The sequence below is a fragment of the Wolffia australiana genome, chromosome 15 (genome assembly GCF_029677425.1).
Source record: "Wolffia australiana isolate 7733 chromosome 15, ASM2967742v1".
Lineage (NCBI taxonomy): Eukaryota > Viridiplantae > Streptophyta > Magnoliopsida > Alismatales > Araceae > Wolffia > Wolffia australiana.
In genome coordinates, this window is record NC_135849.1 from 14,308,206 (window position 1) to 14,335,008 (window position 26,803).

Here is a 26,803-nt window from a genome sequence, read left to right on the forward strand (position 1 = left end):
ATAACTCGTGTGCTTGGGTGAGATGAATGTCAAACACTGCCGAGCAGAAATATGGAGAAAACCTGAAGAAGTTAATTTCTCTGTGGCTACTGTATTCCAGGGTTTTCAGAGATACCTATCATTGTGAAAATATACCCTGTATTATAACTTGTGCAATGAAGAGTGGTATGTTTAATATGCAATCTGCATGTGAGATTTAAAGCTCACTCGTCTCCCAAAACTCAGAAAAGCATCTCATATGGTGCGTTGTGGAAAAATGCACCTAAACCTAAGCTAGGATTGTGTTGGTGTGGAATGATTACCGACTTGGCTTGTAGTCATTCTCTGCTGTCTTAAGCATATTTAACTTGGTAGTTCCCTGGTCTTTCAGGTAAAGGCAACCTCCCATCTAGGCAACTAATCGAAGATTAAATAATGTGCATGTATTATCATGATTTGTGGACATGAGTCTAGTAATTTGGATTATTTCTCTTCCTTGGTATCATAGCAAGAGATGTCAACACTCCTCGTCAGTTTTATGTTAGATGATGGTTGATAATATTCCAATAGATCATAGCACGTGAGTTAGATGTATCTCTAGATGATTCCTAGCGAATCATCGTGGGCTTGTTTTGGTGAAGTTTGTCTTCTTTGTAATTTGTAATGCTATTGGACTGCACATCTTTACAAGTAATATATCACTGTTTGCTATGGGAATCTGGGCCTTTGCTAGGCAAATTCTCATTCCTTCTTTGCCTCCTAGGTGATGATATAGGTTTGTTCTGGAAGGATTGTAATTCGTGATTACAATGTCGTGCTTTCTTCTATCAAATTCAACAATCCTCCAGTCCTCCTCAAACTCCTGCTCGATATGAACATAAAACGTTGCCCTTTTAAGTTTTTGCTCTGCAGGTTTCATAAATTTATAAATTTGTTATACCTTTATACCCTCCGGTAGTGGGCAGGGAATAACTTTCGTGATCTCAGTCAGGTATTCTCTGATCTATATTCTGGTCAGATATCAATGCCGATTGCCATGTCTGATTCTACGCTTAATTTTTGTCTTACTGGTTGAAAGTTGAATAAAGAACAATAAATTATAGATTAAATATGCCGTCTAATACATTTCATAATTGGCAGGCGGGTATCATAACTATATAAGATGAACGTGGTGTAAATCTAATTGGATTTAGTCGGAATAATGTAACAAATGTACATACTGAGAATTATAGGGTGAAAATCATCGATGTTGGAAAAAACACGGAGAAGGTAAGAGAGAAATGTATGTAGAAAGTGTTGGAGATAAAGATAAAATAAGAGAGGTGATATCTAAAGAGGATGACGGTGAAAATATAGAAACTTTGTGAAAAAGACTCATTAAGTGCGTGTGGCATCTTTGTGGCCGTATTTTCTTCTTTAGTACTAGCAGAAGAAGAGAAAGAGAGAATGATAGAGAGAGGGAGAGAGAGATAAATAGAGACGGAAATAGGGAGCAGAGATAATTTTACTTTTTTCAAGAGAATAGATAGAGGTGAAACTTGGGGAGAAAAATTGATCTTACTTTCAGTCAGTTAGTCCAGATGGGTGACGTTTGAATTGACAGTAGTTACGGAAGGGGAAAATAGTCTAGTTCGTTAGAGTGCTGGCCTATCATGCCAATTTTTTTGACCTAAAAAGATCGAACAATCTTGCATGTGATACGAAGAATATTTATTGAGATTGCATTCACTACTTGATGTATAAATCATTCAAGTACGAAAATGTTTTAATGAATGAATTAATGAGCGAAATCTACTTTTTACGTTATAATATAGATTTATGCAGTCTAATTTGAAATGTTGTCGTATATCACTTTGCATTTTATAAAATGGTTTAAACAAAATGCGTTAAATGTGTGTTGTCAGTTTCGAATAGTGACAAAATCGTAACCGACTAATTTGTTCTCTGTACGTCAACTCTTGATATTTTATTTCTCATACAGATGAATATTGATGGTCTGTTTGCATTATTTATGTCATAAATTCAATAAGATAAGAATCGATAATTGACTATTGGTAGAGAGAGAGATCACGACAAATGTTTGGGATATAATGATTTGAAGGAATTTAGTCGTGAAACAAGGAGACTAAACTGAAGAGCTTCCTCACAACAATGACTACAATACTGAGGTTTGCAAAAGCTTATTATATGGAGGAGAGGGAAAGACAAACAAACAGAAAGAGAGAGATAGACATGCAGATATAAAGAGGGACACAGACAGACAAAGAGACATAGAGAGAGAGAGAGAGTCAAACAGAGAGAAAGAGAGAGAGAGAGGCAAAGAGAGACAGATAGATACAGTCATACAGAGGCAGAGGCAAACAGAGAGATAGAGAGAGAGAGAGAGGCAAACAGAGAGACCGAGAGAGAGGCAAACAGAGAGAGAGAGAGTGACAGAGAGACTGAGAGAGACAAACAGAGAGAGAGAGAGAGCCACATACACAGAGAGAGAGGCAAACAGAGAGAGAGAGAGCCACATACACGGAGAGAAGCAAACAGAGAGACAGAGAGAGCACCAAATACAGAGAGAGAGGGAGAGGGAGAGAGAGAGCCACATACAGAGAGAGAGAGAGAGAGAGAGTCAGACAAAGAGAGGGGTAAACAGAGAGGCGAGATAGAGAGAGAGAGAGAGAGAGAGACAAATAGAGAGACCGAGAGAGAGACAGCAGAAGGAGAGAGACAGAGAGACAGACAGATAGGGAGACAGAGAGAGAGAGACAGAGAGAGAGAGATATACACGGATAATATCCAGAGTGGAAGTTGGCGCGATGGTCATGCAGCTTCCCTGAACATGGAAAGATTCAAAGGATGTCAGCCCGGCGGCATTCCCCCTCTCGATACGCCAAGAAGAAACACGATATCCGCCGACGTCATTCCGGTCCACCCATGTTTCCACCATCTTTGCACCACGTAATCTTCCCCATCCCCACCTCTTCTCCACGATCGAGGACAGCCATGGCGATCTCGCTGTCTGGGTCGAAGACGAGGTAGAAGATCTCATCAACGACGACGAGCTAGAATTACCCGGCAGTCGTTCAATTCTTTCACCCTCCTCGTTTTACCCATCTCGTCGTTTGACGTTTGCTGCAATCTTCGTCACTCTCCCAAGCGCCAGAGCAGTTTAAATACGAGAGCTTCTTCGGCAGTTCTTTCTTGAAGAGCCCAGGAAGAAGAAGAAGAAGAAGAGAGATTTGATGGGGGTATCGTCGCCAGAAGTCGGGGAAGAGATGGCTCTCGTCTTCGCGTATTACGTCACTGGCCACGGCTTCGGCCACGCCACCCGAGTCGTCGAGGTGAGTCAGGAGAACGAGGAATGGTTTCCTTACTGAGGAGCAGCCTTGATTCTCTAGAACGGAATTTGGATCCATCCCATCTTCCCGTCTTCTGTGGATTTGGCAATTGCTGGAGTTTTCTTCCTTTAAACGATTCATTGGAGATTGCTCCGCGCGAACTGAAGAATTGAGCGTGAATTGTTGACACAGGTGGCCAGGCATCTGATAGCTGCTGGGCACGTCGTGTACATTGTGACTGGCGCTCCGGATTTCGTTTTCACTAGTGAGATCCAGTCTCCAAATCTCCATATTCGCAAGGTTGGGATGTTTCTGCTGCTCCGCTCTTACTTTGAATCCAATTTTTTTGCCTGAAGATGGTCATGCGATTATTACTTAACATTTTGATTTGACCTGCGTAAAATTTTCAAGTTTCGCAGTTGTGGTTTAATTAAAGCTGTGTATGGAGTCTTTAATTCCAGCCCTCTCCGTTTGATGAGTTCAGGTTCTTCTCGACAGTGGATCTGTGCAATTAGATGCTCTAACAGTTGATCGGCTAGGTTCTTTGGAGAAGGTAAATGTCCAGAGCTTTCATGCCGGGTAGATTTGTTTCCTCGTTGTATTCTGGATATTGATTTTTTTTTTTGTATTTTTTTTCCTTCATTAGTATTCCCAGACGGCTGTGCTGCCTCGGGCCTCCATTCTCGCTACTGAAGCAGAGTGGCTAAAATCCATAAAATGTGATCTTGTGGTACCAAGAATTTTTTTTGGGCGCTACCGATTCTTGAAAATTTGGTGGCAGCATGGCCTGGATAGATGAGATGATCATCTTCATTCGTTGTAAATTGTCAGGTCTCCGATGTTGTTCCTATTGCATGTAGAGCGGCCTATGACGCTGGGATCAACTCAGTATGCGTGACGAACTTTAGGTAAACCTCAGGCAGAATATGTTAATCATCAACAGCAGAAACTGGGGAGAATAAGAAGGCATCATTATGGTGCCAAGAGTTCTATTTTGTCCTTTCATTTCTTTGCTCCTTGTTTTTCCAAAAACCTTGGCCATTGTAAAGAAAGGCCATCCATACGTTTTTCTTCTTTCCTTTCTGTCGTCAGTATTCCAGTATATTTATGGGAATTTTTTTAAAAAAATTGCTTAATTCATTATGATGATTTTTTTGATATTTTGTTTTTTTGGCGTTTTTGTTTATCGACTGTATCTTTTATTGTATTCTCATCAACAGCTACTTCAGTTTTTGCCGTATGTCAATGAAGATATTATTTCATCATTACAGCTGGGATTTCATTTATGCCCAATACATCATGGATGCTGGACGTCACCATCGATCTATCGTTTGGCAGGTGAATTGGGTTCTAATTTATTGATGATAGTATTCCAATAAATAATTTCTCATTTATTAATAATTTTTCGTATTGGTAGATTGCCGAAGACTATTCCCATTGCGAGTTCCTTATTCGGCTTCCAGGGTACTGTCCCAGTAAGTCACTATCCAGATGTGATCAGATTCAGTATTTTATTGCTCTCTTTCTGTCCTTAGTCGTAATATATTTGTTCTAGTGCCTGCATTCCGTGATGCCATTGACGTTCCACTGGTTGTGAGGCAACTGCATAAATCACGGCAACAGGTGTCTATCATGATTAGATAGCGATGGTGTGAATCTTTTTTTAAAACACAAATCGGCTGTCTTGGTTTAGGTAAGAGAAGATCTCGGAGTTGGAGAAAACACAAAGTTGCTGATCTTCAATTTTGGTGGCCAGGTTGGATTTTACTTTTTTTTAAAACACAAAGTTTTTTATCTTATTTTTCCATATTTGATTTTGCTTATGCAATAGTCATTTAAGTTGGATACAAAGTCTTTTTCACTTTTTTTTGGCCCGAACTTCTCGCTTGTAACTGTTTAATGACTCATCGTTTTTACCTAACTAAATGATTCGGGATGCCAGGATATAGTATGTGATTTACTTCTTGAGCTTTGATTATTAGAGTAACCTCGCATGAACTTCTTAGAAAAGTGCATTCAATATTTTATTTTCTATATCTTAAATATTTTTTTCCTGAGAAAAATGATAAATAATCTCAAACTTCTGGATAAAATACAATCTTTCATTTCATCGTTCGTGGATAGTCACGAAGATAGTTTCTGTAAAAGCAAAAACATTTCTTGAATGTCGTAAGGTGTATCATCAATTCGCCTTGTTATTCCAGCATTCAGATTGGAAACTAAAGCAAGAGTGGCTTCCAGAAGGATGGATTTGTTTGGTACTCCATTTTTGTGTTGTAATCATTCATTTTTTCATTTTACCGTGGTTATATAGCTGAAACTTTATTTTGATATTTCCTGTATAAAGGTCTGTGGCTCTTCCGAAAATCAAGAGCTCCCCCCCAATTTCATAAAGCTTGCAAAAGACGTATACACACCTGATCTTATGGCAGCTTGCGATTGCATGCTTGGTAAAAAAGAAGATGAACCATAAATTCATAAGTAAATTAAGTACATTATGGTGTTCTTGATTTGGGGAGTTTTATTTTGTTGTCTTTCTCAGGCAAGATAGGATACGGTAACGTGAGTGAAGCTTTGGCTTATAGAGTACCATTCATTTTTGTGCGTAGAGATTATTTCAACGAGGAGCCATTTCTCAGAAATATGCTGGAGGTTCAATCTGGAAATTTTGAGTTTGAACTCTTATTTTTTTAAAAATTTTGCCCTTGGCTAACATGTCCATCAATGTAAACAGTATTACCATTGCGGTGTAGAGATGATTAGAAGGGACTTTCTCACTGGGCATTGGGAAGCTTACATTGATCGTGCCATCAGCCTAAAACCATGTTACACCGGGTCTATCAACGGTGGAGAGGTAAGTGATTTTAATTCTCCACGATAGTCTTTCTCTGATGGAGATGCCCATGATAAATGTTTAAAAATTCTCAAAGATCAATTTTTTGCTAATACACGTTAAATTTCACCAGGAGTTTATTTTTATATGAAGAAATGCTTACTTAAAAATTTATTTATATGATATGTTCTTATTTTGAGAATCTCTTTTTTTTAATAAATTTATAATATATATTCTAAATTTGGACCTGCAGGTAGCTGCATCCATTCTCAAAGATGTAGCAACCGGGAAACCACGCCTAACAGATAAGGTAATTCGTTATAAAGTCCAGATCATGAGATAACATCCTACTCCATCCTTCTGAGAGATATTTTCTAAAAGAATTATTTTTTACTTCAAATTTCTCCTTTCTAATCAATTTTTTGATTGACGCCCGGTTACTCTGATTTGAAATAACATAGAAAAAAAGCACTCACGAGGTATGGTTATGAAACCAGCAGTTGAGAGGAGGAGAGAAAACGAAGGAAGAAAGGGCCTTTGCATAAGCGAAGTTATTTTTAGTTTCAAGCCAGGAAAGTTGCATCTTCATATATTTAACTGATTACTTTTAGAGTGAAAGCTGAATGAAAATTGGTTGAGTGCCATCAATATTGACATATTTTTGGAGACTTTTCTGGCCTATTCAACCATGTTTGCCCTGAATCCGAACTTTCAAAAGCATTTTTTACATTTTACGTATCCATTTTCAACTTATAGTTAATTTTTCTTCGCCTCTTTGTAGCCAAATGGAGCCAGGAGGCTTCGTGATGCAATCGTTATGGGGTATCAGTTACAGCGGTCTCCTGGTAGAGATATCAACATTCCTGAATGGTATTCTCGCGCTGAAAACGAACTTGTACTCAGACCAGGATCTCCTGACTCAGACTCTGACGAGAGCTGCATTTTGGCGTAATCACAAGATTTTCTATCTCTCCTCATCACAAAAATATTTTTCTATGATATTCCACTTATATCTCTTCCCGTGTAGGCAGGTGGAAGACTTCGATATCCTTGAAGGGGACACTCAGGGCTTACCAGACACAATAGCTTTCCTGAAGAGTTTATCAGGACTTGACACTGCGATTGATTCTGGGAAATTTGGCGAGAAACCTCAGCTAAGAGAACGTGTGGCCGCTGCAAGGCTCTTTAATTGGGAGGTATATTATTTGACTGTTTTATCCTGATCTTTAACTGAAGGAATGAAGATTTTTATGGAGCATAAATTCTCCACAGAGCAGTTTGAGCGCAGAGATCGTAGGTTCCATGATCCATTCGTGAGATCAGAGTTCATTAGTTACAACCTACAAGGGTCAAAAAACGAAAAAAGACACAGGCAATTACTTAGACTTAAGGATAAAAAAATAAAAAAAAGGAAAATTTTCCTTTCGCCAATATTACCTGAAATGATTAAATTCTTGATTTTTTTGTATCTTAGAATTGTAAGAAAAATGAGATATGATTGGGAGAACTTTAGGCGTTTTCTTTGTTATGCAGCACGATATTTATGTGGCAAGAGCTCCTGGAAGGTTGGATGTCATGGGAGGTATTGCCGATTACTCTGGAAGCCTAGTATTGCAGGTTCGCATCCATAAAAATATCATTTTTTATGCACACCTGTAAATGCTTATTAACTATATGATATTTTTTATAATGATAATTCTTGTTCTTGGATAATTAGAAGCCTATATCTATCTTAGAACAACGACAACTTTACCTGTATATTTGTAATAGGTTATCCGATAATGTAAGGTTCATTTACCGAGTATGCTCAATTTTTTCTTAGATGCCGATTAAAGAGGCTTGTCATGTCGCTGTCCAAAGATATCATCCGGGCAAGCAGCGGCTCTGGAAACATGCTCTTGCTCGCCAAAATGCCAAAGGACAGGGGCCTGTTCCCGTTCTCCAAATTGTAAGCTTCACCTAAGAACAACAGTTGTATTTAAGAATGAAAAAAGTTACTTCTTTGTTTTGCTTTCTGGTCATTGCATGGTGTCAAATCTATGGGGGGTAGATGGAATGCTGAATGAACCTCTGGACGAAGCAGGGAGGAAGAGAGAGAAGAAAGAGGCAGATTTTGATGAACATCTTAGGGCGCTAATCTAGATAAGTATGGTACCTCGAGGATAGAGAAAATATATTATAAAAGGGAAGAAACTTAGAGATTAAATATAATATATCTGACAACAAATGGAAACTCTGAATGTCACCGCTTTTTCAAATGTGTACTATATGAAACTCATGCTTGATGATTTTCCCTATCTCAGGTGTCATTTGGTTCTGAATTGAGTAATAGAGCGCCCACTTTTGACATGGATTTGTCAGATTTTATGGATGGCGACCAACCAATATCTTACGAGAAGGCGCACGATTATTTTGGACGTGATCCATCTCAAAAGTATCCCCCATTTCATTTATATTCTTTTCATAATGGATCAATGGTTACATGTTCATTTATTTATTCCATTATTTGTTTACCCACAGTTGTCTTATTCAAGCATTTAATACATAGTCCTGTCTTAGGTGGGCAGCTTATGTGGGGGGGACGATACTTGTCTTAATGACCGAATTGCGTGTCCAGTTCAACCATAGCATCTGCATTCTGGTAATGCTTCATCACAAGATTGAATTTTAATTGATTTATGATATGCATCAGTATTTCCTTAGTTTTGCTCAAAATTAATATTTTTACCTTGATAAACTTAGCAGTATCTCATTATTTGTGTTGTGATATCTCACCAGGATTTTCCTTCAATGATAATGAGATGAAAATTTCAATTACTTAATTTTTGTGGTTCTGTTGAGTTGATTCAGCGATAAATTCCTTATATGCGTGTTTTTGTTCTGAAGATTTATTGTTTGGTGGATTAAGTGGAGAATGCAATCTCAGGTAAGACGAGGGCTGTCCTCAGACCATCTCACCTGAGACAAATTCCATAAGGTGGGGAAGGACCCTCCTCTCCATGTGATCGTTTGATGCCATCCTCGGCAGCATACCCTTTCTTTCCCTGTCTAAAATTTTGAGCAAGTTGGTGCCCGTCGGATAGAGCTGAAACAATACATGCTAAACTGCTGTTGTTTGGTGCGCTTGGTAGGCCCAATTATGAGGGAACCCATTAGATGGCGATGTTACCATCGCCTCGACAGTATTTGCACAGCGGATCCATCACCTTTCAATGATGTGAATTGAATCAATGTAATTGATTGAGTTGGACTACAAAAATTCTAGTTTCAGACTGCTCTTGGAGCTCAAGTTAGTTATGATGTCAAAGACAATATCATTTTCTTAGTCTACATTATTGTCGTATGTATGTCTTTACATAAATGATAGAATGCATTTTTTCGTACTTTATGTTTAACATGGAAAGTATGTGGATGATAGTACTATTCCTTTGTTTGATGTTAGTTATCTTCCGGAAATTTCAGGTTTCCTCAGCAGTTCCTGAGGGGAAAGGTGTCTCTTCATCTGCTGCAGTTGAAGTTGCTACCATGTCTGCTGTTGCTGCTGCACACGGTTTGTATTTTATCCACGAAAGTTGAACAATTAATTTCGACTTTTCTCTGTTAGACAGATGAAATCAAATTGAAAATGAAAATTTTGAGGGTTGATACGCTAGGGGGGTTGAGAAAAAAAACATATTTATTCCTTTATGACTAAATGAGAGCTGATGATCCCCCTCTGTAGGGTTGACTATTTCACCCAGAGAGCTAGCATTGCTCTGTCAGAAGGTATTTTTCTTTATTAGAGTGATTCTCTTACTAGAGTACGGAAAAGATAAACGAGCTTTATGTGTTCTGTGTTGTTTTTGGATAGGTGGAAAATTTCATTGTTGGTGCTCCTTGTGGAGTGATGGACCAAATGACTTCATCATGTGGAGAGGCAAACAAGCTTCTGGCTATGGTTTGCCAGGTAATATTTTCCCGATGGGAATGGAAGATTAGATGTTATAAAACTCAATTTTTTTGTTAATTTAATGTCTAGCCAGCTGAAGTGAAAGATCTCGTCACAATCCCATCACATATTCGTTTCTGGGGCATTGACTCTGGCATCCGACACAGGTACATTGTAAAAGGATTCAGTTGTCACATATTCCTGCACATCAAAATCTTCCAAGGAATGAAGATTCATGGAGAATATTTTTTTCTTGTTGAGTTTAATATTTTTCCAGCATTTATTATTTTGTTGTATATTCAAAATAATGATAGTTATGCCCTTATTTTCTGTGCCTTTGTTTATCAATTGGTTGATCTTTTACTTAGTATATTTATTTTGTATTTATATTTTCAAAAATGGATGTTATATGTTGAATATATTCCTTTCCTTCTATACGGAGTATATGAAATCATATTTCATAGCTATCTTTGCTATTAAACATGTCTAAATTAGTATCTACACATTCATGAAAGTGGGTGCTTCATGAGCCAAGTAATGTTGAAACGCCTGGATTTGAATACTCCTAGTTTACAGTTTTTTTCCTTCTGTGCGACTTCTTCATTGTAACCTGTTTGAGTGTCTAAGACCTGAGTAGATAGATCCATTCGAGGTACCATGTTTTATGAAATAGAATTAAACAGATGCCAAAGAAGGTATCAAAATTTTAATGTTGTAATTTGATTCTAGATCTCTTCTCCTTCTTTCTATCGCCGGTGATGTGGCTGATCATCCCCCAAAACGTCATGGTAACAAAGCAAAGGTCAAGAAGAAGGCAAGTGAAACTGGGTTGCCGTGGTTGCCCTGTCGTGTGTACCTGAAAAAATTTTAAAGAAAAGATTTTTGATCTGTGAACTGTATGTTGGCCAATAGATTATTCAAAGTCTCTTGAGATTTCATGCTGTCATCAGAATTTCCAAAGTCTGCTACTCTTTTTTAGATAACATGCTATCATAGTAACAACCATTGTGGGTATTAAATGCAAAGAAAGTAGGTTGAAACTGCTCAACCACGATCCTTTGTCTGAGAATGCTACATTCACATCCAAGGGAACAGATCAAACAGATCCAAAGTTCCTCAAAGAATATGTCAGAACCCCGTGCCGCTTTGATCCCAATAAGTTGTTACCGCTTGAAGGTTCAGAACAAGGAGAGATAATCAAGAGAGATTCGGTGAGGAAGAGGGAATGTTGCCAGCGCACTCTAAGGGATCCGCCTCCTGCGACTAGTTCTCCGGGCACTGGGATGTCTGGAAGAACGAAAGGGAGCAGGAAACGAAGAGAGAGGGTGATAAGACCCTCGTTGGGCTTGCCTAAGACTCAGAAGAATTCAAATATTGCAACAATGTTCTCAATGACAATAGAAGAGACTGAAGTTCGAACGATAAGAAAGGGATTGGATAGAGGGTGGCGAGCTAGAGAGAGAGACGCCAAGGAAGTGAGGAGCGGTGATCACCCCTCGCTGGTGCACCTGAGATCCGGTTGCCTGGCGTTCCTGGAAGCAGGCGAGCGAGGACGGAGAAGGGTTAGGGTGGTAGAGAAAGAGAAAGGGATAGAGAGCAGGGAGAAGGAGGCTTACTAAGGTTCTTCGATGATTTCCTTCTTGCTCCTCCGTCTTCTCTTAAGACTCGCGGGGCTCCGTGAGTCAAAACCCTTAGTGGGTTTAGGCTTGTTGGGGCCCCCTTTCGTGGGCCGAAAATACAGGGGGTCGTTTGGCCCCCTGCTGTCGTTGGTACTTCTGGATCGGGGTCTTAACAGAGGGTAAGGACAAACAAGGAGCAGCAGGTCGGGCAGAAGTGGGAAGGTTAGGAATACAGATTCTCGTCTGGATTCCTCCCTCTCGATCCATCCTCTTAGTGGGCTATGCTTCGTTGCCCTGTGCGTCCCTTGGGCCTTCCTCTGATAGACTCTTAATGGAGTCCTAAAAGAATCCTAGTTAGAAACTGTTGAAGAACAAAATCCTGCTTAAAGATGAAAGGTAGTATGTGTCGTGAGTTTATATTTAGGTGGGGGAATCGAAGGTGTCGATGTTTTGGAGGCTGGGGAGTAAAATCTAACGGAAACCTTGGTACAAACCTTGATGTAGGTCCATATCAAGGTAGGGGGATCGGGGGGAAGGGTCGATGTTTTGGAGGTTGGAGAGTAAAATGGGAATGATCAGAAGAGAGGTCTGACCAGGGATGAGCTTTTTTAAGAGACGGGGGCATTTTAGGGAGATGTTTTATAAGGTCCAGAGGAGATCCAGCAATGTAGGTCAAAGTGATATGATGACTGGTGGACAGAATGAATGGGACACACTCATGATGCATCAAAGTTGGGAAAATTGTGTGAGTTTGCCAATACCTGGGGCCATTTGGTGAACTTTTGAGTGTCCAATGCTTCAGGTTGCACCTCCCTTATGAGATTACAACCCGAAGTCATTGTAATGGGGTGAGCTTGTTGATTGGATTTCGATGGTGGTTTGCTTTGGTATTTGTGATGGACTGGATAAGAGCTCATTGTTTATCCACAGAGACAAGGAGTGTATAGAAAAAGGTCGAGCTTCAGATACACTTGGGTGTCTACCAGGTTCTCGATCAGCTTGGTGTTTTGTCTATAGCTGTCCCTTCGCCAAATTGGGTGTGTGGATGTCACGGACTGTACCCCCATCCACAAGCTGTGTATCATGGTACTCTCATGCAGTCTTCTGAGACCAACAGATTCTTCAGGTCAACTAATTTCTAGCCAAAAGGTCCTGACAAAGATCTTGTCATGGTCGGCGATAATGATGCAAGGTACCCTGTGTAATTGAACCAGTTCTTTTGCGAAGACATCCACTATATATGTTATTCTGTACAGGTTCGGTAGAGGGAGATGAACTGACCATTTTTGGCAAGTAAATCCCAAAGGATCAAAATGGAGTTGTGTTCTTGTGAAATGGAAGGCCTTCAATAAAGTCCCTGATGAGATCTTCCTATACCTGCTCTGGAACTTAGGAGTGTTCCATGAGTTATGGTGGTGTGAAAGTGTCAATTTTATGTTGTTGGGAGATGGTGCAATGGGTGGCATAGTATTGGATCATTTTCTTCATTCAGTGCTTGTAAAATGCTTAAATTGCTAGTAGGTCCATACAAACTCAAGAATCCGACATTATGATATCCAGTATGGATTCCAACAGTGTTATAAAACCTATCCCACCTGATTGTTAGAGAATTTCATGGTAAATATCCTAATGAGACGATGTGCATGTTCCTTATTGAAGTTGCCAGAGGATTTCCCCAGGTTAAACATAGATGGAGGTATTCTCTCAAACTTTCTGCAGGTCCATTGCAAGCGGTATAGAGTGGAAAGGACCTGATGGTCGTTGGTGACGACATGCATCACAGGGCATCCGCAACTGGGTTGGAGAACCTTTTTTATTTGGATATTCTGAAGCCAAAGATGACTAGTCTGGATTCCCTCTTCTAATAGTAAGGTAGGTACAGAAGAAACTTGAGGCTGTAGAGGCCAGTGAAGATAATGAAGTGAATCTGGCGTGGCCTGGGTCTCTGATCCCTATAGCTCATGTTCTTTGGCATGCGTCACTTCCTGATGGCTTCTAGTTTTGCCTTGTCCATTGCCGAGCAGCTTATGACACTACATACCGCAGTAGTCAGAAAGGGTTCAGCTTAAATAAAGGCAATACCGCAGTGCGTGCTTCAGGGATACCAATCTTTCTTTTTTCTTTCTCTTCTCTGAGATTTGATGTGCTTCAACTAGTCTCGAAACAGAAAATTGATATGATCCGTGAGTGTGTTTATGTTCGAAAGAAGACCTAGCAGAGGCCCGATCGAGAAGCTCAGGCCCAGCCCGTTTCGGGTTCCATTTAAGCCCTCTCTCCTGAGAGAAGGGCAGAAAAAAATTCATTGTGAGTTTCCTTGCAATCTGCCTTCTACTTTGCTCTGGTCGCGACTCTCCCTCTCCGTTGTCGCAGGTCAACGTCATCATTCCTGCTGAGCAATGACCGTTCTCTGGCAATCATTCGCTTGTTAGAACACCGGAATTGATCGCAATACAAACCAGGATACTCGAATGAATTCCTCTAACACGAGGTTTGAACCCAGAGTGAATAGAAGCAATCCCGCTATAAGATCCAAGTTTGTGAAATGAGATGGAGGTTTGGAGAGTCAGGTACAAGAAGAAGTTGCGGTAGGGATAGTCGGGTCGGCGGTCGTCTGGATCGGGCGTCCGCTTCAGCTCCGGGAGGATCTCCAGGGAGAGTCAAGAACACTTCAGATCTACTCGATGCCCTCCTCCTTCCCGCTTATTTATAGAATCTTGAACAGCTCCCGCCCGTGTTTTTTCAAATGTTCGCATGTGTGGATCCTTCCGCACGTATGGCCACCTCAGCTCTTCTCTTCTTCGACTGGTATGTCTTTAGGGGAACTTTATAATCGCTTTCTCCCCACCATTCCTGTTCTTCCCTTTCCCTGGGGAAACTCTCTCTCTCTCCGTCATCTCGTCCTCCTCTTGCCCTTCTGCGAACACTACCAACGCTTGGTGATCAATCGAGAGTATCAATTTCAGTTTGAAGGTTTAATTACGGCATGGATCGATTTGATCTCAAAACAGAAAAAATGTTAAAGCTTCTGTTCTTGAGGAATGAAGAGAGATCAAAATATATCTTTCTCTCTCTTTCTCCTCTCTCAATCTCTCTCATTTTTGTCTTGCTCTCTCTTACCATCTCTGATCTCTTTCACTTTTCTTTGATATCTCTCACCGTCTACTGATCTCTCTTTTTATTTCGCTCTTTCTAAGCCATCTTGACCCATTTTGGATGAAACCTCCTTTTTGTCGTCTAATCTTGAATGCCAAATCCTTGCTCGTGGCAGAAATCCATTTGTTTCTGCCAGGAGAAGAGGAAGAGAGCAACCGAAAAAAACAGGGAAGAACAGTCCTACTATTTTTCTATTCAAGAAAGGTCATATATACAATAAGTTTGTGGGCTGATACAAGACAAGGCTGAGTGTGTATTACAAAGGGAAGATAACGGCTCAATTGTGCCTCAAATCGTGTAGCATGTGGATCCCACATGCTACATCATAACACTGTCAAATACTATGTCTTGAATCTTAGATAGATAGAAGGAGATGGAAAGGCGTACATCAAGGACTACGTAGAGCTCATCTTGACCCATAATACCTTAAGGGGATATGATGCCGTCGTGGTTTCACATAGTGAGTTCTGCAATAACTCTCCCTTGAATAATATTCCCCATGAAGAAATTCAAACAAGAATCAAGAATTAAATACTTCATGGGCATCTAGTTCAAATCTAAACTGGTGAAGTCCACGGCCCGAAAAAGGGAGGAGAATATGGAAGAGAGAAACAGAGGTAAATTGAGAAGAATCGTACATACTTCTCCCTTCTGATCGCAGGCCTTACCTGTGCTGCAGCCTTCAGCCACAGCTGCCAAGTCGGGTTGTCAACTTCTTGAAAAAGATATCTCTTTCTTTCTCCCTCTCCCCTTTTTTTTGTAACATCTCAGTCTCACGATCCCACCTTTCCCGCATAAGTTAACAGGTTCAAACATTCTCTTCTTAATCAAGATGCCATCACAAGAACAGGCTCATCAAGTGAACGAAGATGATGGGAATATAATTTTTTCTGCCCTGACCATGCATAGCCAACTTGAAGATCGCCGTTGAGCCTCTTCAAATTTTTTCTCCGAGAGTCGTAAGGGATGTCAAACTCCACTGTATTTTAGGTGAGTTTATTTATATCTGTGCATGGCTGAAACGAGTTTTGTTACTTTATGATCAACAACGGTGATGGGCTTGTGAGGCGTAGTGAGTTTCAGTTGATCACGATGTGATTGATTAGGTTTCTGGATGAAGACGAGTAGAGGAATGAACCCTTCTCGAGGACTGGATTAGGTTTCTGTTCAACAGATTTTTAATCAACAGGATTTTTCATAAAATCCTGTTGATTCTTCGCCTTCTGTCCCCATTTACTCGATGTACTTATCTAGTACATATCCCCGAATAAAGACTTCGTAAATTGACCAGAAAAAGTAGTAAAACATGAATCGCCCCATTCAACCCTCCTTTCTAAAGTAAACATGAACTCGACCTCCTTCCAATGTTTCGTGGCAATTAATTGGGATGCTACTTCTATCGATTTGGTTCTAACAAACTTTCTCAAATATGCACAGCGTGGGCGGCACAGATTATGGCTCGGTTAGGATAGGCACTTTCATGGGAAGGAAAATGATCAAGTCTGAAGCTTCCTCCCTGTTATCCACTTCCCTCGAAAGAAGTTACCTTCTGCAAGTGGATGGCAAGAACGCCCCAGACTTTGATGAGGACGGCATAGAGTTGATTAAAAACGAAAGCTCGTTGGATTACTTGTGTAACCTTTCAACCCACAGGTGGGATCTGCTTTTCCATCATCTTTTAGTTTTAATTTTATAGTTTATTGTTTTAGTTAGAAATTTCGTATCAGGAGGTTATCCGGTCTTATGTTTCGAATAGCCCGATGTTTTACTAGTGTAACCTTTCAATCTCTCTTTTTTTATTCAAGTGATTTCTATGTGCACCTCTCTAGCATAGAAATCCGAGTGGAACTAATCAATCGAGGATCTTACTGTTCTTTATTCTAGAATAAAAAAGAGAGGTGAAAAAAGTCGAAATAAAATTCGAAGCATCGTGATGTTGAGGTTTTTAGAAGATCTGGAAGAAAATTAACGATGTGCTTTTTCCGGATTCCTTGGGCAAAAAACTTTGCACTTTCATTCGCGGTCCAAATTATTTCCTTTTGCCGACATTGAGTGAAAAATGTTCTTTCAGATACGAAGATTCCTATGCCAAGATTCTTCCGGAGTCTTTGCTCGGGGAGGTATTTCTTAACGAGTACGGCGATCACGCCGACCCGGTGACTGCCATCAATCCGAAGCGCGTCTACGCAGTTAGATCTCCCACCAAGCACCCTATTTACGAAAATTTTCGCGTCGAGGTAATATCTTTGTTTCCATGGCTGATCATCCCAGTTTGTTCGATCTCACCGCAACGTGGCCTTGCAGGCATTCAGGGCGTTGTTGACGGCAGCGACGACTGACGAGCAGCTCTCTGCTCTTGGAGAACTGATGTACCAGGCAAGCTAATTAGATTGAACAACAGTTCACTTAGATTCCTCCCCAAGATGGGAGACACTGATCAAACCTTGCGTTGCGTTTGGTTTCTCTATGAACAGTGCCACTACAGCTACGGTGACTGCGGGTTGGGATCCGACGGCACAGATCGGCTGGTGAAGCTGGTACAGGAAATGCAGCATCGCAAGGGATTGGACGGGAGGAGCAGCCTGTTCGGGGCGAAGATCACGGGAGGAGGGTCAGGCGGATCGGTCTGCGTCGCCGGGAAGAACTGCATCCGTAGCAGCGAGGAAATCCTCGAGGTGAGCAATTACATAATTCGCGCAAATTCTTCCTCAGAATCTGCAAACCACTCTCGATGAACCGTTCAAAATTCTGCATAAACATAGATCCAGCGGAGGTACAAGAGCGCCACCGGCCACTTGCCTTACATCTTCGAAGGCTCCTCCCCGGGAGCTGGAAAGTTTGGCTTCCTTCGTCTGCGCCGCCGTCGCATCGCCGCCGTCGACCTTCGATCTTAATTCTTCATCCACCCAGATAAACCAGTTTTTTTTTCCCACTTCCCATGCACCCACCACACTAATAAGTCGACCCAGATGTCCAAATCGGTGCCTTTCTGCAGTTTTTTGTCTCTCTTTTGTAAGAGAACGAACAGAGAAAGAAATGAATTCTGTCTAGGATTAAACGAAATGTTTCCCACTCCGAAGACGATGAACACAAAAGTTGAATTCTCTGCCAGGTGTGGGCGATGGAGGAAGAACCTTCAAAGCTCCAGATAGAAATTCCACGGCTCCTCGAGGCAAACATTGATTCCATCAGCGGCAACAACACTTGCGTTCTCGCTGTCTCGCACTGACGGATGGGAATTGTGGGGGATTGGGTGAATCAGAAAGATGCAATAGAAATCTCAGATGGGGGCCGGCAGCATCGTCACGAGGAGTACTCGAAGGGTTGCGGCGGCGGCGGCTCATCGTCAACGGCCATGGCCCCCGAGGATGTCGAACCTAGCTGTGTGGCTGCAGTGGTGGCGGCAGCGCCGGCGGTAGCTCCGCCGGGGGCAGATGGGGCGTCGGTGAGAGCAACCACCTCGGCTTCAGAGGGCTGGAGATCCTTGAGCAGCACGAAGCCAGAGAGGATGGGCCTGTTAGTGTACTTGTGCTTCACAGGCACATATCTGCTTCCCTCCGCCAGTTTGATGTACTTCTCCTGCGCCAACAACACCCGGCAAGGATTCACCAGAACCGCCGACAACGCCTCGCTCTCCGTCTTCTTCTCGGCTGCCATGGATGACGACGACGCCGACGACTCCACCTGCGTAGATGGTAGGACAAGTAAGAACTCACAAAGAGAGAAGGATCAGTGATGACGATTCAATTCACCTGCATGGGCTGGTCTGCGGGCTTGGTCTCAGAGGAAGGTCTGTCGGCAGTGGCCTCCTTCTTGGCGGCACGGGCCTTGGCCTTGGCAGAGGTGGAGAGGACGGCGGCGGGGAGCTTGACAGTTGAGAGGGAGGTGGGCGGGGTGGCAGGGCGGGGGTAGTCAAAGAGGGAGGGCCTGGCGTTGGAGAGGAACTCGAAGCGAGGCACCTTGAGGTCATAGTTGAGGCCAATGAAGGCAGTGGGGGAGAAGGCAAGGCTGACGAAGTAGATCAGCGGGTACCAGTACCAGAACTGGCTGAAGACAGCAAGCCCCACGATGGCGGTCATGCAGTCGTACTTGTTCTTGGACAGCAGCTTGATGGAGACGTTGCGGCCGCCCGCATCCAGGATGCCAGCAGCGACGATCGCCCCCATCTTGCTCATTGTGTCCTCATGCTTGTCCAGGATGATCTTCTCCAGCTGCCGCCGGAACAGCCCCACCCGCACGTCATACGCCTCTGTCTGCTGTATCATCACCATTGCCATTGCCATCAGCGCCCCCTGCCTCACGAAGTCCACCACGTCTGACGTCAGCGGCTCCAACAGCGAGATCGCCTCATTCAACCCCGTCCCAGCACACGAAATCCCAACTGCCATCGCTGCCCCATACCGCACATGGGGGTTGTATGACTCCGACAGCAGCGACACGATCCTTGGTGTCTGAACATCAAGGAGATAACGATGTATTCATGTATTCATGAATACACTCTGATTACCATGTATTCATGCATGATCAAATTATCAACCCAAAGGGAATCAATAAGCAGATAACGATGCTCTAGTCATACCTGCTCGGGCTCAGCGCAGAGGACGAATCCGAGAGCGAGGACGGCTGTGCGGCGGACGTCATCGCTGACATCAGAGACGGCGAAGTGGAGGAGCTGGTGGATGGCCTTGTTGTTGGAGGTGCCGCGGTAGGCCAGGGCCAGTGCAAACATGCCACCATACCGGAGAATGGGGTCCTGGTCTCTCGTCATCTGCTCAATCAGAGTGTCCGCCTCTTCCTCCCGTCCATATACTGTCAGTGCCACCCCCAGTGACAGCCCCCTGAACGAAAAATTAAAGACCGAGGGTCGTCGCCCCCCCCCTTTGTCAGAGGAGAAGGCTTGCTGAACAGAAAGGGAAGAAATTTATTTCACTCACCTGATGATCTTCTCGTGCTGTGTGTCGTGAGCGTAGGCAAGCATTTCGCCAGCCTTGCGGCCGGAGGTGCCGACCATGAGCAAGCCCATGCAGATGCCTGCAGCCTCACCAGCAACAGCACTGTCTGTGTACAGCACGTTCTTCACGTCTTCATAGATCTCCTCATCAGCCGTTCCCAGCGCCGCCAAACCAAGGCCTAAGCAAGCACCGTGTTGAATGACCTACAAGAGCCCGCCGCCTTACTTCAATCCATTACCTTGTAGATCTAAGTTGCAGACGTTATACATACCTCGGAGTTTGTATTGCGGAGGCTTTCTCGGAGGAACTGTTTGATTCCTTCCCCATGGTTGGCGTGGATGAGACCTAGGGCATAGAGGGCACCACCCTCAGAGTAGGGGCTTGAGCTCGAGGCAGCGCCGCTCTGTGGCAGATACGGTGCCATCAGAGATCTGCCCTGCTGAAGGTGGCCTCTGTGGATGACGCCCAGTCCTGCCGTCGCACTGAACTTGGCCCAGTTAGTCGCCCTGCTTAGCCACTCCTGCATCCCAGACACAAGATAAACCCACTAGCTCAGAAGAAGAAGCTGCAATTTCTACCACTTAAAGCCCGAAACAATATCAATAGCTGTGAAAATGATCTTCAATAGTACGAAAAATCACCAGATTTTCGCGCAGAAATGTATCCACAGTTGTCCCAGCATGCATCAGCGCGTTGGCGCAAATGGTAGCACTGTGACAAACGCTGTTCCTCATCTCAACAGACTGCTTTATCGTCTTCAATATCAAAAGGTCAGACCTGTACAGAAGATATTCCAATAGACTCAAGAAGCTATGAAGAACAAAAGAGATGAGGAATACCCAATAAAAACCTGTTGTGGCTATAAAGAAACTGTAAGGTCAGCTGAATTGGGGTCTCCCCGGATAGAATCCCCTTCAGTTTCGTGAAGTCACTTTGCTCATTCCCGCGTGCAGCTGGTTGCAGATAGATCAATCACGAAGAAGACATTCAATTGTGGCGATCATATGAATGAAATATGTCAAAAAAATCAGTAAGGGGCATGATCATCTCAGAGTGAAGAACCTGATTCAGCAGGTTGAGGATCATCTGCCTCAGATGCCTGCCCGGACAACACTTGAGATGGTCGGGTATCTGGAAGGCAATCCCTGACCTTCAAAAGGAATGCCTGGTTCTCATTCTCCACCAGGTCGAACGCTATTTGGAAGGCCAAAAGAGCGTCGTCCTAGAAAAAAGGGGTTCCGAAAATCCATTAAAGAACTATTAACAAGTCATTCTTATGTAGAAAGAAACTCCAAATGAATACCTTGGAACCCGAGAGAAGAAGTTTCTCGAGTATAGCTGCAACCCCCTCAGCTTGATTAAGGAGCATCAAACACTGACTTATGCTGACGAAATCGGGAGACGGCAAACCCTGGTATATTTTAACGAGAAGCTTGAGAACCTGCAGAAGATAAGTTAGAGGTCATATCTCCGATCAATACGACAGAGGTTGAAAGTGCACGTGGATACATAGAAAACGCGACCATTGTACCTCAGAGCGGTACTCTCTATGATTGACAAATGTGTGGGAAAGGTTGATGCAGTATGCGAGTGCACTATGAATGTTTTCGCTACGCATAATTGTTTCTTCTAGCTTATCTAATCGCCTGCACTCTATAGCCATTCCCATTGCCTGCTGATACTTTTCATCGGAAATACACCTGTCAAATGAAAATAAGATGAAATGAAAATAAGAGGGAATACAGGATAGGATGCGCATTTAGAACTCTCCATTATTAGATGACAATTTCTCGCATACTTATTCAGCATTCTTTCCACGATGGCCTCCAATCGGGGATCAATTTTCACAGCTTCCTCGTTGGATTTTAAAGACTTTGACTTTAGACTAGCGTATTCATCTAGCGCTTTTGCTGCAATGGAAGGACAACAAATGATTGTTTATAACACAAAAAGGTATTTTACCAAATTGAAAAGTACAAAGGGAAAGAAGAAAAAGCCATACCAAGAAGTGTATTGGCATAATCGGAAACGTCAGAGACATCGAACAGTGGCCCAGCACCGAGAGCATAAGCCAGAGAGTCATTAAGCTCCCCAAGATAGTAAAATACCTGCCGAATACTCAAACACGGTCACTAACAAGTATTATTGTCGAAATAAAATAGCACGTGGATGTCAAGAGAATCTTTGAAACGCGCATAAATGTAAGCAATTGTTGGCAAAGTAAAAAACTAAGACCTCCCCAAAAGAGTACACCCAATGGAGGCATACAGAACACATCAAAAAATAAAAAAGAGTGAGAATTGTCGGGCAATTGACATAAACGAAATGGATGCCAAAAAAAGTGAGCAAAGAATAAGAGTAGGAAAAGAAACTAACAGGCGATTGATTTCCTCAACAAAATCTGGATTTCATTACCAGAGTATTTAAATAGAAAATGAATGTAAAATGGTATTCAACGAATGGCCTACATATCTACCACTCTAAAAATGTAACGAAGCGACAGCAAAAGTGTTAAGCTGCCGGTATGGTATGAGACACATCTCCAAATTTATCCACAGTAAGTGCTCCAACAGGAAGAGTCTATCGAACCCGTTACGAAATAGGATGCTGATAACCCAAAAATACAGCCCACCTAATCGCCAATTTCCAGTCATTCCTGCACTGAAGTGGGAAGAGCAAATAGGGAACCGCTGAAGTGATGGGACTCCCACGTGGTGCGTAAATGTGTGTGTGTGAGAGAGAGGTGAGTGACCCAGTGGGTGGCAGGTGGATACTGGACAATGTAGAGAAAACATTCTTCACGTCAAACTGTAGAAGTTGCCATCCACCCGTGCCTGCCAGAGCAATTAGGATATGTATAGTATTCAGTTTTTTAATGTGAGCAATTAACGGGTACAACCCTTTGCACCAGGCTATTCCGGTACCTCGCCAGGCTTCCATTAGATATGTACTTTGATACGATTCCCAAGGAGATCCAACAGAAATTAAAATAAAGAAGATGATGAAAGGCGGAACAGAGAGAGAAGAAGAAGAAGAAGAGTATGATGATAATGATGAGAATTTCGAATGGCCTAGGCCTCAAGAACTTCTGAATCAAGAGTTATTGCCCTTATGACAGTTGGATACGGCTACTCATACCAAGAAAATCTCAAATGATCATTCATCAAAAGTATCTCTGAGGGGCATTTACATCCCTTAGACTGTTCCAGAATCGCTTATTTTTCATGCTTAAGGTTCAGTCGTTGACTGAGACTCCCATTGTCCGACTCTTCTGTGTTGAGTCCATCTCAGGACTATCATATTTCGATCTATAGACCCATCTGTATCTGATTGCTTTCTTTCCTGGGGGCAAGCCTAAGATATCCCCAGTCCTTTTTGTCACAATGGCGTTCTCTATTGTTCTAGGGATATCTATGGTATAATCATACCCAAGAGATTCGGATGGAAGCCAGTTGATCGTGTGTAGATGTCAACACGGTCTTCCCCAGGAAATATTTGGGCACATTCAGAGTGATGGATGTGGTCAATGAACCTCTCGGCCATCCCATTTGGGCAACGGGAATTGACCCAAGAAGATTCTTGCACTATTCTTTGACTTAAGAAATAAGTTATCCGACAATGGTAGAAGCATACTAATCCAGTATCTGACCTGAATTTTCTAATTTTAACCCACGAGCAATGTTTTGAATCATATTACAGGAATCTTGAATGATCTGACTTATCACTGATTTTCTGTTGAATAGCTAGGTTCACGTCATCCTGGTCCGGTCATTGATCAGAACCATAAATCACCTGCTCCAGTTAACGAGTTAACTGGCAAAGGCCCCATCCATCACTCGGAATGAGCATAAAGAGGCTTTGGCATTTCTCTTCCGGTCCTCCAAATGAGAAGCGGGTATGTTAACCACGTTGACACGCATAAAGATTAACCCAGACGCATTAGTGTTTCTCAAAATGTTTGGAAACAACTTTGCAAATATCAAAGGATTGGTTTCCAAAACTGTGGAACCCATTGCATGGTCTCCAGATCAGGATTGGTCACCTCTTTCACCATAAGGCCTATACTGCCGGCATCTTCCACATACACCAATTATTGGATCAACTACATCTCCGTTATGATCCCTATTTCAGATATCATGGAATAAAAAATTCTTATATTTGAAGCAGATCACATGCATCACCGGATTCATTGCTTTCACTAAAATAGAAAAATCGTGAGTAAACATTTTCCCAACAAAGAATATATCAAGACGACGCTTATTGAGCGATACTTTCTTTTCAAGAACGTACCAGAGATGTGCCACCAAGAGGCAACGTTAAGTCAGGTCACACATGCGACCCAACTATAAATAAGTCATGATGGGGCAAGAAAGGGAATTATTCATTTTAGTTGATCGGCAGCAAGAGCTGAGGCTGGGGCGGGAGGCACTCCGCGACCAGAAAGGGGGAGAGAGGGAGCTATATCCCGATCTTCATTATCTTCTTCCGCCATTTTTATCTTCTCCACCATTCTTCTGAATCATGTACTCATTCTCATCTCATCCTTGCGACAATTTGGGATTACACATCTATCTTTGGGAATTGCTATTCAAGGAAATTCTTGAGATAGTCAATTCAAGATACCGGATCGGTATCATTGAGCTCCCATGAAAAAACTATCATGCCATAACAAAGCTACCGTTTGACAATTAATGAGTAATATTACAGCCGGCATAGCACAAATTCTATCGAACTCTTCCCTCTCGCTCTCTTCTTCCACATAAAGCTCATCAAACAAACCACTCACATCATTCTACAGAGGGAATATTTGGTAAATGGGTCATTTATCTAAGAAAACACCATTCCAAGACCAGCAGTGTAAAGGAAGTAGTCAAGTAAACCTGTCAGGAAGGATCCTGTACCGTGTCGGAGCAAATCAATATGGGTATTTTCTCAGGGTATGGAGATCGATAACATTATACGTGTCATTGATCCCGAAACCTATGAATCAAAGCTCCCCTTTTACACCCGAATCCCGATTCGAGATGAACACATTAAACCAGAACAGAACCTCCAAATCATCCTCAACTTCAGGGTCAGAAGTTTGTCCCGTGAATGAGCCGGACAACAGGAAGAGAACCATTGTGATGAATATTTTGGCGAGGAGGATCACATAAGGATGAAGCCCCGACTGGGGAGACAGATGAGTCAATAGACATGAGTACACAATTTCACAGGTCTCTTAATTATGATTGACCAGATTAAGATAATAGCGAGATCGGCGGTCAAGAAAATGTACATTGCTCCATTTTGACCGTTTCCTTGATTGATTGGCTTCGATTTATAGTCAAGCAATATAGTTTTCCCGAAAGGCGTATTTTAACAAGTACAAAGATAATCGCTTCTTAATAATGCTAAGTGGTCAACTAACATCAGTATATGTTAGAAAGTTGCTCACGATAACACCAAAAAGGTAACAGATCGCACAGGACTGCGCAGACATTTATCACAAGTTTTATTAATCGTTTAAAGCGGCGAATCATTGGCAAAGATAGTCCATGCGCTATCAGGGGTTGGGGGATGCAGATCTCAAAAAATGGAAACACTTTCTTGTTCAAAAAATATCGAAGTGCAGAATGGTCGCAAACAATGATTATCTTCTTTCAAGGTTGCAATCCGGGATGCTCTCGCGAAATTTATAGTTACGTAACTCGTCAGAATGGCTCTTCTCTCATTGACTAACACCAGAGGAAGCCAAATTATGTAAAGAACTCACTTTCGACGCCACTAGCGCGGCGAGATGCCTCTGCTCGAACTCCTCATCCTCGTACAAGCTTTCACTGAGGATACAAAAAGAAACAAAAGGCAAAACCCCACATTAGCATCCCGGAGGTTGGTCAAACAAAAAACACAAAAAAAAATAAAAATTCGAAGAAGCGAGCTTGAAATCCGCTCAAAGACCCCGAAGATCCGTTCCGCCCGGCTGCCTAAAGGAACCCACGAAACCCTAAACCTAAAAAGGAGAATACAAGGCATGGAACGGGCGGGAGGCTAAGCAGGACGGATCACGGACATGGTTGGGACGCTGGTGGAGATCTCGGGCCAGAAGAGGTGTATGAGCGAGTTAATTTTCTCGAGCGCGTGCAACTTGAGCTCCGGTTGCGTCTCGTGGAGCATGGCCAGCAGCCCGCCGGCCGAGCTCGGGTAAGCCATCGTCGTCGCCCCCATCCCGCCCCTCCTCTGCTCGGCGTATAACCTCTCTGCTCTTGTCTTCTCGCGCTCGCCCGCTCGCCTCGGCCCAGAGAGAGAGAGTTTGCCGACCCCTCAAGTAATCAGTATACCGAAGACGCCTCACCGCTCCGTTCAAGTACCCTCCTCTCTCTTCCAATTTCATCTAAATTGTGAACAAATGGGCTGCCTCTGCCTGGTTTTGGGCCTGATTTTGGGCCGGAAGCCACTAAACTTCTCTATCACCAAGCACCACTCAGAATTAACATTCGGCGAGAGTCTTTCCTTAATTTGTTAATCTATAAGCTCCCTTTCTCCTCTCCTCTTCTTAATTCCCTTATTATTTGGTCTTAATCTCTATGTTCCCTCCTCTCTTATCTCTTCGTCTAATTATATATCTAGGGTTGGACACTTAGGACCGAGGACCAGTTTGACCGGACCGTAGGTCCTCCATTTGAGGGTGGACTCGTTTTCAAACAGGTTTAGGTGCAAGGGTTAAACCAGACCGGGACCGGAAGAATACTATTTAATATTTCTTATTAAATTCTAAAAATATCAAATCCAAATCAACGAAGAGGTTTCTATTGAGCTCAGCGTAGAAGCCATGTGTTTGACCACCTATGGGCACCCACTTGATGTAGAGGATATTTAACATTACTATGGACATAAATTTTCTACTTTGACTTTGACATTGTCTAGTCAACCTGACCATTTTGGAACAGTCTTGGTGGATTCTGGAGCATGGTTGGATACAAATTTTAGGTCACGTAAAGTTCCTCAAAAAAAAATCCAAACTAGGCTTA

General features: G+C 42.6%; 2 protein-coding genes and 1 long non-coding RNA gene across 6 annotated transcripts; 1 reads left to right on the forward strand and 2 right to left on the reverse strand.

Moving 5' to 3' along the window:
- The first annotated feature begins 2,597 nt into the window (after positions 1-2,597).
- Positions 2,598-17,904, forward strand: LOC144712766 (L-arabinokinase-like). Of its 4 annotated transcripts, XM_078587068.1 has the most exons (30): positions 2,598-3,005; positions 3,128-3,311; positions 3,501-3,608; positions 3,793-3,861; positions 3,955-4,038; positions 4,140-4,216; positions 4,580-4,646; positions 4,726-4,783; positions 4,864-4,931; positions 5,002-5,064; positions 5,513-5,566; positions 5,656-5,758; positions 5,851-5,960; positions 6,043-6,162; positions 6,395-6,451; positions 6,923-7,089; positions 7,169-7,337; positions 7,675-7,758; positions 7,964-8,089; positions 8,445-8,575; positions 8,701-8,782; positions 9,604-9,691; positions 9,863-9,906; positions 9,992-10,087; positions 10,160-10,236; positions 16,279-16,494; positions 16,913-17,078; positions 17,146-17,217; positions 17,316-17,516; positions 17,604-17,904. In XM_078587068.1, the coding sequence occupies exons 2-30, from the start codon at positions 3,213-3,215 to the stop codon at positions 17,733-17,735; spliced, it is 2,988 nt and encodes a 995-aa protein (XP_078443194.1). In that variant the 5' UTR covers positions 2,598-3,005; positions 3,128-3,212; the 3' UTR covers positions 17,736-17,904. The 4 variants fall into 4 exon arrangements, with proteins under 4 accessions (XP_078443194.1, XP_078443193.1, XP_078443195.1 ...); XM_078587067.1 differs by having other exon boundaries at positions 2,598-3,311; XM_078587069.1 differs by lacking the exon at positions 5,513-5,566 and having other exon boundaries at positions 2,598-3,311.
- LOC144712769 (uncharacterized) lies at positions 11,396-11,990 on the reverse strand. Its single transcript, XR_013583869.1, has 2 exons — positions 11,686-11,990; positions 11,396-11,601 (listed from the first exon to the last, which is right to left on the reverse strand). It is a non-coding gene; the product is annotated as an uncharacterized LOC144712769 (long non-coding RNA).
- On the reverse strand, positions 17,869-26,126 carry LOC144712768 (26S proteasome non-ATPase regulatory subunit 1 homolog A-like). Its single transcript, XM_078587071.1, has 14 exons — positions 25,846-26,126; positions 25,549-25,612; positions 21,796-21,901; positions 21,592-21,703; positions 21,325-21,493; positions 21,097-21,234; positions 20,856-21,015; positions 20,644-20,746; positions 20,435-20,570; positions 20,065-20,313; positions 19,776-19,996; positions 19,421-19,679; positions 18,594-19,292; positions 17,869-18,525 (listed from the first exon to the last, which is right to left on the reverse strand). Exons 1-14 carry the CDS (start codon positions 25,998-26,000, stop codon positions 18,145-18,147), a joined length of 2,952 nt encoding a protein of 983 aa, XP_078443197.1. The 5' UTR covers positions 26,001-26,126; the 3' UTR covers positions 17,869-18,144.
- Positions 26,127-26,803: the final 677 nt, after the last annotated feature.